Below are 13,108 nucleotides of genomic sequence, written 5' to 3'. Positions count from 1 at the left end.
GTGTTTGTGTGTGTTTGTAGCATCCTGGGGTGAGCTCTGCCAGCTCAGCGCTTTTAGTCAGCCAATTAATTACAGAGAAACGCTAGAGACAGAGCAGTGTGTAGAACACATGCATCGACACTGCTACACACACAAACACACATGATACTACAGCATTAGACAGAACCCTTCCCTTCACTCAGACACGTATTTGTCATGGGTGATGCAACAAATGGCTAGAACGGAGCTCCATGAGGCTCACATATCATGAGGGTCTAGTGGTTTCACACATCTTGTGTTACTTTGTCTTAGCACCCACTAACACAGCAATGATTCAGTCAATGGAGAGGAAAGCAAATATAGATAAAAATGAAGGTTAATAATGGACTCATGTTCACAAATTCACTAGACATAATTGTTTTGTCAATTAGAAGGCCTGAATGGGTTTTATCACAGCAGTACCATAAAAATGGAGGGCAGATTCACCTTCGGATTTTTGGGAATGGATCTACTACAAACCTATCCAGTTCTGTTTTTGGATGAAGAGTGACATAAATACAAGAAAACTGAAAAGCATGCAAAATTAGAGTACTACAAATTGAATGTCCATTTCAATTCAGATAACACAAATGATAACAGCCATTGCATGAGTTGATAATAGAGACTATATGATAACGTGGAGTGTAACTGGTAGTTATGGGGTGAAAACGCAAATGATAAGTGAATTGTTATTTGTGGTGATGCTGATGAAAGTGATAACAACCATTGAATGGGATGATAACAATTGTGACACAGCCGTTATTTGTGGGATGTTATGTCTACTCATAGCACCAATAAATAGGAAGATGACACAACTAATAACAGCCATTGAATTAATAGGTTAATAATGTCGCTGAAAACAGCCATTGAATGGGTTAATAATGCAGCTGATAGCAGATATTAATAGCACACAAATGTGAGCAGACATCTGTCACTCAAAGAAGCCTCTTCCTTAACTATGTATAACTTCAAACCTTTAAATATTTTAGTTATAGAAAGGTTTTGTTCAAAAACACACACACACAAATCTTGCCCACAAAACATAATTGTCATTTTGGGACTTTTAAATGTATTGACAGGAATACACAGACATAAATGGGCATCATAGTGATGTACAGAGAATCACAGCAGAGTAATGTGTTGTGTAAGACATGTTTTTACCTTTAGAGCACAGAAGATGCACGAGTCCTCCATGCACTTGTGAGAGGTCAGCTGTCGAAAGCTTCTGCGGAAGATGTCAAGATGCCACAGAACCTGGGAGACAAAACAGACGCAGGCTTTTCATTTGCCGAAAGAGAAAAGTTTCCCTTCTTTTTTCTGAGCAACAACGCGTTGGTTACATTTGTTGTTATTGTTTTAAATCTGCAGAGTGCAATTAGTGTTAGTAAATATGCTTTTATGGTGAAGCTAATTTTGGGTGACAGCTCATGGTTGCCATAGTGACACAGCACGGTTTCTGGCAAGTAAGTTCTTCAGGTGCGCAGCAGTCAGAAATAGAAACTGGTGATGGAAAGATTATCAGGAAGAGTCATGGGTACAGGTGCTGTGTTTTTAAAAAGTAAACTGCACCCCCCACCCCCAGTTTAGTTACATGCTTAAATTTTACACATTAAGGAAATAATTATATCAAAATACATTTAGGGATCAAGTTTGTCTTACATGTAATTTGTATTACATACATGTATTGTATTTGCCTCTGTATTTATTCCCTTCTTGATTGGCTGCAGTCTGCATGGGTGGAGCCTTTCTCTGCACACTTTCATAAGGATGCAACTACCTGAGTTGAGACCAAGCAAGAACCTCAGAGAAATGAAGCCAAGCACCAAAAAGTAGTTTCTTGAGTGGCCACTTGATGCTGGCAGGCAAGGCTGACTTTATAGCAGAATTAAACATGTTTAAAGCCTGGTAGTAGAAAAACAAATTAAGCTGGCTTGTCTGTCTCAGAAGAAATACAGTTAAGGTAGCTCAGATATCACCATGGCAACTTCAGCAACTTCATCTGTTCATGTGTTGAGCTCCAAAGCCGATGATGTCTGAACTTCAGTAATCTATAAGTTGAAAAAACACACACACACAAATGACTTCCTGTAATGTGAAGTGGTTGCAGAGAATCAAGACCCATGTATGCAGCTCTCTGTGGCTTTCAGCCATTTTCAGCTAATTGTTTTTCCCAGCAGCTCCCACTGAGCGCGCTTTCTACTTTGTATATTTTCAGCAACAAAAGAGAGTCAGACGCACAGACAGACAAAGTGAGGTTACCTCCTTCCTGCCCTTCTCTCAGAGGAAAGAGCTCTTAGTGCATTAATTCAGCAGAAAGATAATATTGACACAACACTGTCCCTTAGGCTTCTCTGCAGAATGCATACAGTGAACACAAATACTGTATGCATGGGAATCTTTGCCATACAGACTCTGCACTGAGAGTGATAAGCAGAGGAAAGATGGGGCAGTGGATGACAGACTGCGTGCTGACTCCAGTCTATGCATTCTATCTTTCCTCCTCTCTGTAGTTTATTCAGGGCTGATGAATCGGCTCCCTGCACAGCACTGCAGCAGCCACAAGGAGGGCACACTGTCTCCATGCCCATCTCTCTCTCTCCATCAGCAGCTATCCATCCATCTCTGCTCCCCCTCCTCTTCCCTCTATTTCTCCGCTTCTTTTTTATTTGTTTCATTTGTTTCTTCCCATTCAATACTAACTTGCCAAATTCTATTAAAAATACGATAGGCACAGGCTGTGCACTACCAAACAAAACACTGAAAACCACTTGAGTAAATAACAAGAACACATGACAGCTGCTCATCCAAATGACCACTGCACTTCAGATGAATGGTGTTACAGACAAACTTACAGAGATCTCTCACCATGGAACCAGTTAATGATCTCTACCTGTGCCTGATAGCAGACAATCACCTAGCTCTCACTCACAGAGGCCCCTGTCTGAATATGACTGCTCATCCAAACTTCAGACTCGGCACTGCAATGACTAAAGTCCCACCGATACACACTGCGGTGATGACATAGATTAAATGAACGTTGTCGATCACAGCGACACATCTCGCAAAGTGACATCTGCACCCATACATTTTCTCTCTTTAAATAGATAAATAACTGCTGTCTGACACTGGAAGGAGGACGGCGATTGCGAACAATTAAAAAAAGCACCAATACATCCACAAAACTGCAGCTGCAGTTATTTATGAATCCGTATCAGTGCAGGGTTTCCTGTACATCTGCTGACTCCTATAAACACCAATCAGACTCCAACAAGCACCACAGACAATAAGTAGGTCTTTATGATCTGATAAACTCTGCACCACCTGCCTTTATTCTGCTGTTAGTGGCTGATTTCTGCCCTCAGTGTCCCTGGCTCCTCCTGTTCTAGTCTCCAATTACCACATCTGCTAATGTCATCTCTTTTCCTGTGCTTTTAGTTTATCACATTATACTGCTGCCATTGCTACTATTTTTTATAGCTTGTATTAAGAAAAAAAAATGAAAAAAGTTGCAAATAAAAATTCAAAGGTTTTTCTGTACACCATACCGTTTTAACAGGAAGGTCTATGAGGATTGACTCACATTTGGAGTCAGCCTCAAGTGGCCATTAGAGAAACTGCAGTTTTTCACATTTCTGTGTTGGCTTCAACCAAAGAGGCAGGGGAAGCTGTTATGCAGTATAACACAGGTATAATGACGTACAGTCAAAAAATTGTTGAATTTCATTGTTTGATAAAATAATAATGGATTTGTATTACATGGCTGCAGGTCAGACGTCAGTCAGTCATGGCCTACCAGAGTACAGATTTTTTTGTTTCCTACAGAATGTTTGATATAAGCTTTAATATGCAAAAATGGGTGATTAAAAGCATGTCAGGCTCTCCTGTTCTGTGTGCTTCCAATAGATACAAAAAATGCTGCATCCCATACAGTGCAGTGAAAATGTAGACTTAATCTACTTTTCAATCTGCTGACAAAACACGCACTCTGCTAAAAAGTTATTAAACACTGCAGAAACACACGTCTACAGTTATAACTTTGCTTTCAAGTGTGTAAAAAGGAATGCGGCATCACTTCCCAAATCCTGCATCACGCACACACACTCTCTCTCTCTCTCTCTCTCTCACACACACACACACACACACACACGAACCCATGTATAAAGCCAGTCAACCTCCTTTAGCTATTTTATTTTTACCTGCGTTTACATGCTCAAAAGTTGCTGAGCATGAACGTTCACTTCACCTCACAGCACCCTGCTTCTCTCTTGTTAAATTATCCACATTGCTGCTGCTGCTGCTGCTGCTGCTGCCACACAGCAGCTCCTCTGCAGGGTTAACTTTCTTGCCCACGGGGCCCTCAGGGGCAGGTTAGTGTGTTATACTTACTATCAGTACACGAGTAGTAATGTAGACAGAGCAGAACCTTCAGCCGATGCTTGATAAGCTAATATAAAAGGCAAAAAAATGTAATCTATTGATTCGTTTATTTGCAGATTTACTGCTCAGACTATCTTAACTCTGAACTCTTTGAAAACCCTCAGCACACGAACAAAATACACACTTTTATCCTCTCTCATCATAGCCCTGCTAAACCTCCTCTGTGTGTGAGCATGTCCTTGAAGTGGCCCACTTCTCTCGCTGCTTTGGATGTCTTTGTTGAAGCAGTTTCTTCGATTCACAAATAAACTCTACGTCCTTCACTTTGTCTTTCTTCACAAGCGCTCCTCTTACCTTTCTGGACTCTTTAACTCCTCTCCTTCTCCCAGCACCATCCTCTGTAGTGCTCTCCTCGGCTGCTTCATACTGTATACTCCTCATCCCTCTTTCTTCTCCTTAGCATCTATCCCTCTGCTCTCTTCAACTCTCCCTAAGCTTCTGCCCCTACAACTCCCTCCCCTCTTACTCCCTCCTTTCTTCCCTCTTCTCTTACCCTTTCAAGAAGCCACTAGTCAAGAGGCATTAATGTGTGTGTAGGTATGTTTGTGCCAGCTGGGAGCTTTGTGAGGAGGGAACAGAGTCTTTATGTGTGTGAAGAGTGAGAGAGAGAGAGAGAGAGAGAGAGAGAGAGAGAGGAGATGCAGCAACAGCAGCGCAGCATAAGCATCGCCACCCACACACACACAGAGTGGATGTCCATACTGAGGCCAGACAGGCAGTGATGCCAAAACCCACCACAACACGCAAACACTCGTTAATATGGCACTAATCTTATCCCTGTTGCACTTTATAGCAATTTACTGCAGTGTGGGTGTGTGAATGTGGGTTGGCATCATGCTTTCAGTGCAAATCACTAAAATATAGGTGCAGTATACACATAAAGTTTTGTATTTTATAAAGATTTTTTGTACCTAGACCACAAATCTACAACTTTACATTTAATCATTGTAAACATGTACAGAACTTATATATATGTACATACAAATGTGAGGAATGTGAGGTTATAGGCATCAAAAGATGAACCCTTTGAACTAAAGAGAGTTTGTTGCTTTGGGTTATTGTTCTACAATTAATTCACCACCAACAAAAAAAAAACAGTAGCACACAGGCCCCAACACTACAAGGGATTACCACAAGGGCCGGAGACTGAAATCAGCTGACAGTAGAAGCAAGTGATGGTGATAGCTAGATTTTATAGTGTTAACACAACAGTGTTATGTTGACACAGTAGTTTTAGGTTGGCTCTTGTTAGCCAGGATTTATGGTGCTAGTGAAGCATCATTGCTTGACTCTATAGTTTCAGGTGGGCTCTATAGCAGGTGTGTTCCAAATCACATGCTAAATCACTTCAGAGAATGCACAAACCTTTTTTAAACTAGAATTTCTTTTTACAAGGGAATATAAATATGCATTTGTCCACTGCATCTGAAGAAGACTAAAAAATGGCACAGCCTTGTCGCGCCACAGTCATGCTACAAATGCATCCTTTAAAGGCTGCAGCCCTAGGTTGGGTCTATAGTGTTGTCGTTAGCAAGGATGTCTAATGTTAGCTAGGCTCTCTAGTTTTACTAAGGCTACAGTATTAATAAGGTTCAGCAGTGTTAGTCAGGTTGCATGGTTTTAGCTAGGGTGACTCAGACGTTTTTATGTACAATAAGTAAGAATTTGCAAACAAGCATTAAACTTGTGCAGGATGGAATTAGGAGTCTGAGCTGCGTACGGCTCATACATATGGCAGCCATTCTTCATCTTCCACATCTTTGTTGGTATTTATATGTGTTACAGGCCCACACCCCAGAGGCCTTGAAACAATGGCTAACTGAGCTACAGAGTATTCAGGAATTTGTATTTTTTCAGTGTGGAGATGACTCACCTGACTAAACATAACCCAAACACGTGTGTTGAGACTGCTACATGAAAACCACATCAACCTTCAACACTTGACCCAAATTTTATGTTGGTGTTTATCTGACTGACCTGCAGAGCGCTGTTGAGAAAGCAGCTGTTTTGTCCCGGCTCGTTGCTCAGGCCTTTGCTAGGTGCAATGGAGGTCATGGTTCTCGGGGTCACCAGCCCCTGTACCCCGCCTACTGCTCCGCCACCGGACGCAAAGTAGTTCCTCTTCCACGACATCACTACCTGGACTCCCTTGTTTCCAAGGTGAGGCGGAGAAGGGGCGGGGCAGCAGACCAGGTGATGGCCTCTATGTCACTCCCATGAGAGAGAAAGAGGGAGAATGAGACAAAAGCAGAGGAGAAGGAGGAAATGGAAGCAGTAAGAGGAGGGAGGAGGCCGTAGATTAAGGAGATGTGGTGTGTCTTGGATGAGGATTTGGCACCCATACAACCCTCCCCCTCTCCAGCCGTGTTTTTACTTTTAAATCTGTCCACTTGCGAGAGCCAGCAGCCGGCTTTTTGTTTTTCTGTTTTTAGCTCCTTGGATTTAGCAGTTTATGTTTGAAGACATGAGAATGTTTCCAAAGAGTCCTTTGGCAGATTCTGTCAGATAAAAGTGGATTAGACAGCACTGCTGCTCCCATGTGGGGACTCCTTCGATGCCTTCTTCTCCTCTTTCACTGGGCCTGCAAGAAAAAGACCAACCTGTTAGAATTCCACACACAAAACAACTTGCAAGGAATAATACTAAAGTCTGTAGTTAAAATAAAACTGGAAGTGCACAAATTACCTTAAATAAACTTAAAGCCTGGCATTGTTGTGGTAGCTTAGCTCTAAAGATGTTGAGCCTAGCTTGATTAGCCAGGCTTAATTGTTTTAGGTGGTCAAAAGGTGCTACCAGTCTACTAGCCTAAAGTTTTAGTTTAGCCTATTGAACCATCAGCATTAACTGATTGTTGTATCACAGTGGAAAATCGCTCATAGATCTCAATAATTTAGCCACAACAGCAACCAACAACCTAATTTTCCTCTGGGGATTAGGTTAATCTTAATCTTAAATAACAGCTAGCTATTTACGATAATTGAATATTTTGAGGTAAATAATATTGTTTTCAGTGGTACAGACCAAAAACAGAGCACATAGAGGAATAATATTGTTGCTTGCTGTCTGTTTGCTAACACACTGAACATGATGCCTATGTAAGCTGGTGGTACCACAGGGAGCTCAAATCTGTTACTGTAGCTTTAAACGTTTCAGTCTGGTTGCTTTTGCACCACAGCTGAATCCTGTAAATCATCATATGAACAATGTCAGTCAGAGCAACATTACATCTATGACATGACATGAAATCTGTTATGTCATTTCATAATCGGTACTTAGGGACATTAACAGGAGCTTATGCTAGTTCAAGCATCACTATGGACAGCTTCCGAACATGTGTGTGTGAGAGAGAGATGATAAAAAAAGGCAGTGTGTGTTTTTGTCAGTCTACAATATGTGCATATGTACATGTAAATGCACAACATCACAGGGCAGTAGCTAACAGATCCGCAGTGCCCCCCTCCACCCTCCCTTCCTTTCTTCCCCTATAGCTTTCCACTTTTTGGCAAAGCTCCCTTGCCTGATTGCCGAGTTGCGTTACCGCCACAGCTCCCCCTTGGCCAAAAGCCAGAGGGCGCTGGGATGCTGGGCAGGTAAGCATTGGGAACAGTTGTTATGGTGATGACCACATGGGAATGGGGATAAGATGAAGGTAGAATGGACAAAGATAGTAAGTGAAATGTTAATATGATATATATAAGAAAACATTATGCAATATTGCAATGTCAGTTCATCTATCTATCTATCTATCTATCTATCTATCTATCTATCTATCTATCTATCTATCTATCTATCTATCTATCTATCTATCTATCTATAAATACAAATCTGAAATTGCCAGAGGATTTATAAACAGATTTGGCTGGTGTGCCCCTGTGTGCCATTTTCCCTCTACAGCACAGCATCCCAAGCTTCTGTCTCAGCATACAGTGTATGTGTGTCCCGCTGAGCCCGTGTGGAGTGTGTGATCACACATCCTTTCTCTGACTGCACCCTACAGCCACACACACAACCGAGATTGCTCTGGCAAGCACTCGCACAACCTCTGTTGATGTGAACTGTATTTGTGTGTGTGTGTGTGTGTGTGTGAGACCCCACATCTTCGGCTAGTTACCATGGAAATAGGCCAAGCAGCAGGCACGCGGGGGAAAAATCCGAACCATGTGATTTAACAGAGAGACACACTCTGCTGCACTGGTTGAGAAAGCACACACACACACACACAGGGCTGGCGAGTGATGATGATGTGTATTGATGGTGGAGACTTCCTGGAAGCCAGAGTGAGTCAAGGCACAAGTCAATCAAATTCCCTGACCCTGCACTTGCAGGCATAAGGAAACCAGGACCTCTGAATGTGGCCCAGACAGTGAACACACATGGTAGAGTTCCCCTTCCTCATATTCTCAAGACATGCTGGTGGTTTTCAGGACCTATTCCACATCCATCTGTCATCCCGCCTCAACATCCGCCAGCAGAGCCACATGTGACACATGGTTCAAGCATTCTTTCTCTCTCCTAACCTCTATTGCTTGTTTCATTTCCTCACAATTTTACTGTAGTTTGTACTGGATCTGTTGTGTTTTAGTATTTAACATGCAGCCAAAACATAAAACTCCCTGTCAGAGCGGGCCACCATGCTAGCCAAGAAAATGGCAGAGAAGCTTGTTGCATGGAGAAATTTGCCTTCAACATGTGAAAGGGTCAAACCATGAATTAGTAGTTTTTAATGCCTAACCTGAACAAACACTGAGTAAAATCCTGCAAATAATAATAATAATATACTACTAAGTTCTTCTGGTTTCAGGCTTCCTAGATTTTGGATCCTGACTGTAAGGAACTGCTGCAAGAGTATTAATGAGGTCACCAACTGTTGGGTAAAGAAGCCTGGCTCGCGGCCATATCAAAGATGTCGGACAGGGTTGGGTCTGTGTGCTGATCATTTTTCTGTGCTTTTTTTTGTCTTATTTTAAGATATGACACAGCACTTAGGTGTATAAAAGTCAGGCTGTGACAGGAAAACAACCTAAGTTACCGTAACCAGTTGCCTCGATTTAAACTCTTGGGACAACTTTGTGGTACCTTGTGGTACTGATTATTGGCTGTCAGACTGCGATGAATGCATGTATGGGATGATCCTTGTCAGATATCTGTTCTGTGGGGGCTGGATCCTACAAAACAAATGATGTTTACGGAGAAGTTAAATGAGACGGTCTGGGATGTGGCATCAGCAGAGTGTGGACAGCACTCAGGTGATGCTTGAGTATACACTAACAGCCTGAAATCAGAACTAAGAGTCGGTGTACACCTAAGATATGCTCTCACCACAGTCTTTAACCCAGCCTGACCACTATTTGTCTCCAACCACTTCTCTTAGTATGATTATATGTCCATAAACAATTTTTACACAGCACCTTTACTTGTATCCAAGGTACTGAGCCGAACAGGTTCTTAATAGTCTCATTTAGCCATTTGTTTCCTATTTTGTTATCTGGTTTATTCCACTCAGCTGTGAAGAAGACGCTCCATAATTCACAGCGTGACCTCAGCGTTGATGAAAATCAAATAATGACATCTCTTTACAATCTGAATCTACCGTCTCTCTGCTTCTCTGTGGGTCAGTGTGGCTTGGTGACAGTGACACCAGTGTCAAGCTAGCTGAACAAAGAGCTGATATTGTCCCTGAGGACAATACCCTGTCTCTCACACGTCTCCCTGCCTCTGAGGCAAACAAAAAGGCGAGAAGTATATTTATACACGGCTGTGAGAGCACTCCTTCATTCCTGCCCTCTCTCTCACTTTCTTCCACTGACCTCTATTTTCCATTTATTCTTTTTCCTGCACTTCTTGCCCCATTCATCAACGACTTTCTTCTTTGTCTCTGAAAAACTTCACATGCATGTACTTACACACACACAGTGGTTTCCCTGTAACTGGGTTATGTGTAACTTCAAATAGCCATGTTTGACAATAGGGAGAGCCCAGAGTTCATCCTTCCCTCCATGCTGCTCCTCTTCACCCCTTTTTTCCACTCACTAAGTTGTGTGTTTCATATATGTGTGTGTGAACATGCGGTAGGCACACGTGCAGCAGCATGTGTGTGCATATTACTGAGACTACTTTTTTTGCAAGCTTCAAGGTCATTTCTCCGCTTAGACTCTTGTAACACTCCAGTATAGATAGGAGAACATACACATGCAGTATGTGCACAAACACACACACACGTGCGCTCCATAACCTAGATGCAACCCATTATGACCGTGGCACACGTGCACACCAATCCCATTAGCAGAAAATTTAGAGAGGGGTGAATATTTGCTTAATATTTGGGGTATTACATAACCATCCTCATTTATCATGTATGCTGGGAGTTTTTTTACAGTTCAGGAAAGCAAAGGAAGGGAAATGAAGGGAAGGGTGTTGAATATAGGAAAAGAAAAAGGAGGGGAAATATATAAGAGAAAGAGAAAAATGAAAGAGAAGGACAGAGAAAAAGTGAAGTTGGAAAAAAGGCTGAGATAAGAGAAGGAAAGGGAAATAGGACAAAAGATCGGGGGAAATGAAGGAATTAGGAGTGGAAGAAGAGTGGAGGGAGTAAAGAAATAAAGAGTGATAGAAAATACAATTAGGGCTTGAACAGAAGGGGGATAAGTGGGACATTAGTTTGAATAAACATGGCTGTGAGAAATGAAATGAAAAAAATGAAAAGGCGACAGTGGATGGTAAAGGTCACAGGAAACTTGTAGTGCCTTCTCATTTATCGTATTTAACCTGCTTCTCCTCATAACTTATACCCTCTTACCATCCCTCACATGTGGACCCAGCACTGACCAGTGAGCCTGAAATGTCAATCTTAGTTCTATAAACACCATCAGTCACATTACCAACTCATGTCAAACCAGTTAATGACTTTATGGACTTATCTTCCCAATCATTTTAGCAAATGGCCATTTGTCTACCTTTAAAATCAGAGCCAAAGGTAAAACCACTAAACATGGAGATCTTCAGCATCAACCGTGAGGACGGTCACATCTAACGTATTAAGCTGCCCGCCTTGGCACCACACAACATCACATAAATCACCGCGATTGGTTTAAGTATTTAAAAGGTCCCGCTGTAAAGAGGGAAATTGCTCGGCTTGACAAGTCAGCTCCTTGTGGATGTAAAAGCTTCTACAGCCGAGGACCCTGTCCAGGCATTGCAGCTACAAAGGCAGATCATCAAATATAGAAATGTAAGTGTATGTAAGGACATGTTGTGTTAAAGTGCCTTGAACTCTGCTGTTCAGAGTCTTTCATCATATCTCACTTTGTTATTCTCATACTAATGCCAGAAGGTTTGTTATCATGTATTATCATCATTGATAGTAAGTAACCCTGACTATAGGTCTTTATAAATAGCAAAAAAAGTGTCTTCATGGCAAATGATAATGCACCTATTCAGCCTATTGTTATATACTAAGATAGAAACAAGCGGCAACTATTTCATTAAATAACAAGTGGTAAGAGCCATATGGTGCTGCAGGGATGATGTATCTGTAAGCACCTCATTGCCTTTTGATTATGGCAGAAAATAAGCTCTGTGGATAACAAGTACTGACAAGATCATATTTACAAATGAACATCCCTTTGATGGTTTCTGAAATGTAAGTACAGACACCAGATGTAAAAATAATTGCCTGGCCTCACCACAACCACTACGCATAGCACATTTGACCTTCATAGTGCAAAGACCTCTGTGGTTTGTGTAGCCACTTGTTAGCAAACATTGCTTAAAAGACTAATTAAAAAAATCATTCGGTTGTATATTAACTTATGGTGTCGAACAAAAATATTAAAAAAAAACAAAAAAAACATGACCTTGTGTTAACAACAGACCTTAATTTCTGTCAAAAAAATTGTAATTCCTCGAGTGTCCACTTGAGGCTGGCTCCAAAAGTGAGTCAGTCTCCATAGTGCTCTATGTTGTCCTAATTTACAGCAGGAATAAACTATATGTTTACAGCCTGATTGTTTTCAATAAGATAAGATTTTTTTTATATAACTCACTCATCTTATTATATTAAGAATTTCCCATAATTACTGGCGTGACTGTTTTGAGTGACAGGTGGGTGCTGACTTATACCATAAGCTGCCCGCCCACATACGATCTCTTTGTGCTGCACTGCTTTTCCTGTATTTAGATTAACTTATTAATTTAGATGGACTGCCACAATTTAGATGCTGGAGCCTCCACATAGATTCAGAACAGAAACTAATGAAGTTTAATGTCAGGGTGACATTTCAGATCTCTTTGGAGGGTGAAGGTGTAAAGACATGAGTGTGTGTGTGTGTGTGCTACAAGGTTAAAGGTTATGGTAAAAAAAGGAAGAAAAGATCATTGCACTGCTCTCACACATAGCTAAAATCTAATGTGCGTGTGTTCCTGCTTACTGTAATGAGAGGTCCAGTGTTCATATTTTTACTGTAACATTCACGTGTGAGCGTGCGCGCACGAGGCACGAGGCAGAAGGCTGTGTCACCATCCCTATAATGTGACGGCGCTGTGAGGCTGGCGGAGATGCGGGCCAATGTCATCAATCACGCGGATCGAAACCGCAACATTAAATCACTAGAGGCCCCCGGGAGCGCTGACAGCGGAGCGTGAGTCCGCCTCGGTA

The 13,108-nt window shown here is 41.8% G+C and overlaps 1 protein-coding gene across 4 annotated transcripts in view; it reads right to left on the bottom strand.

Moving 5' to 3' along the window:
- Positions 1 to 13,108, bottom strand: part of usp54b (ubiquitin specific peptidase 54b) — a 40,108-nt gene that overhangs the window by 26,406 nt on the left and 594 nt on the right. For all 4 annotated transcript variants that reach the window (XR_003672219.1, XM_028430813.1, XM_028430811.1 and 1 more), the window contains exons 2-3: positions 6,433 to 7,036; positions 1,180 to 1,272 (exon numbers count right to left, since the gene is read on the bottom strand). Coding sequence is in view for 3 of the 4 variants with exons in the window: in XM_028430813.1 (XP_028286614.1) it covers positions 1,180 to 1,272; positions 6,433 to 6,588 (249 nt within the window). In the remaining variant the exon portion in view is untranslated. The remainder of the gene's footprint in view (positions 1 to 1,179; positions 1,273 to 6,432; positions 7,037 to 13,108) is intronic.

Source organism: Parambassis ranga, chromosome 19, assembly GCF_900634625.1.
Source record: "Parambassis ranga chromosome 19, fParRan2.1, whole genome shotgun sequence".
In the NCBI taxonomy this organism is placed as follows: domain Eukaryota; kingdom Metazoa; phylum Chordata; class Actinopteri; family Ambassidae; genus Parambassis; species Parambassis ranga.
Note: the sequence above shows the minus strand (reverse complement) of the source record. Positions and strands in the feature narration are given on the sequence as shown.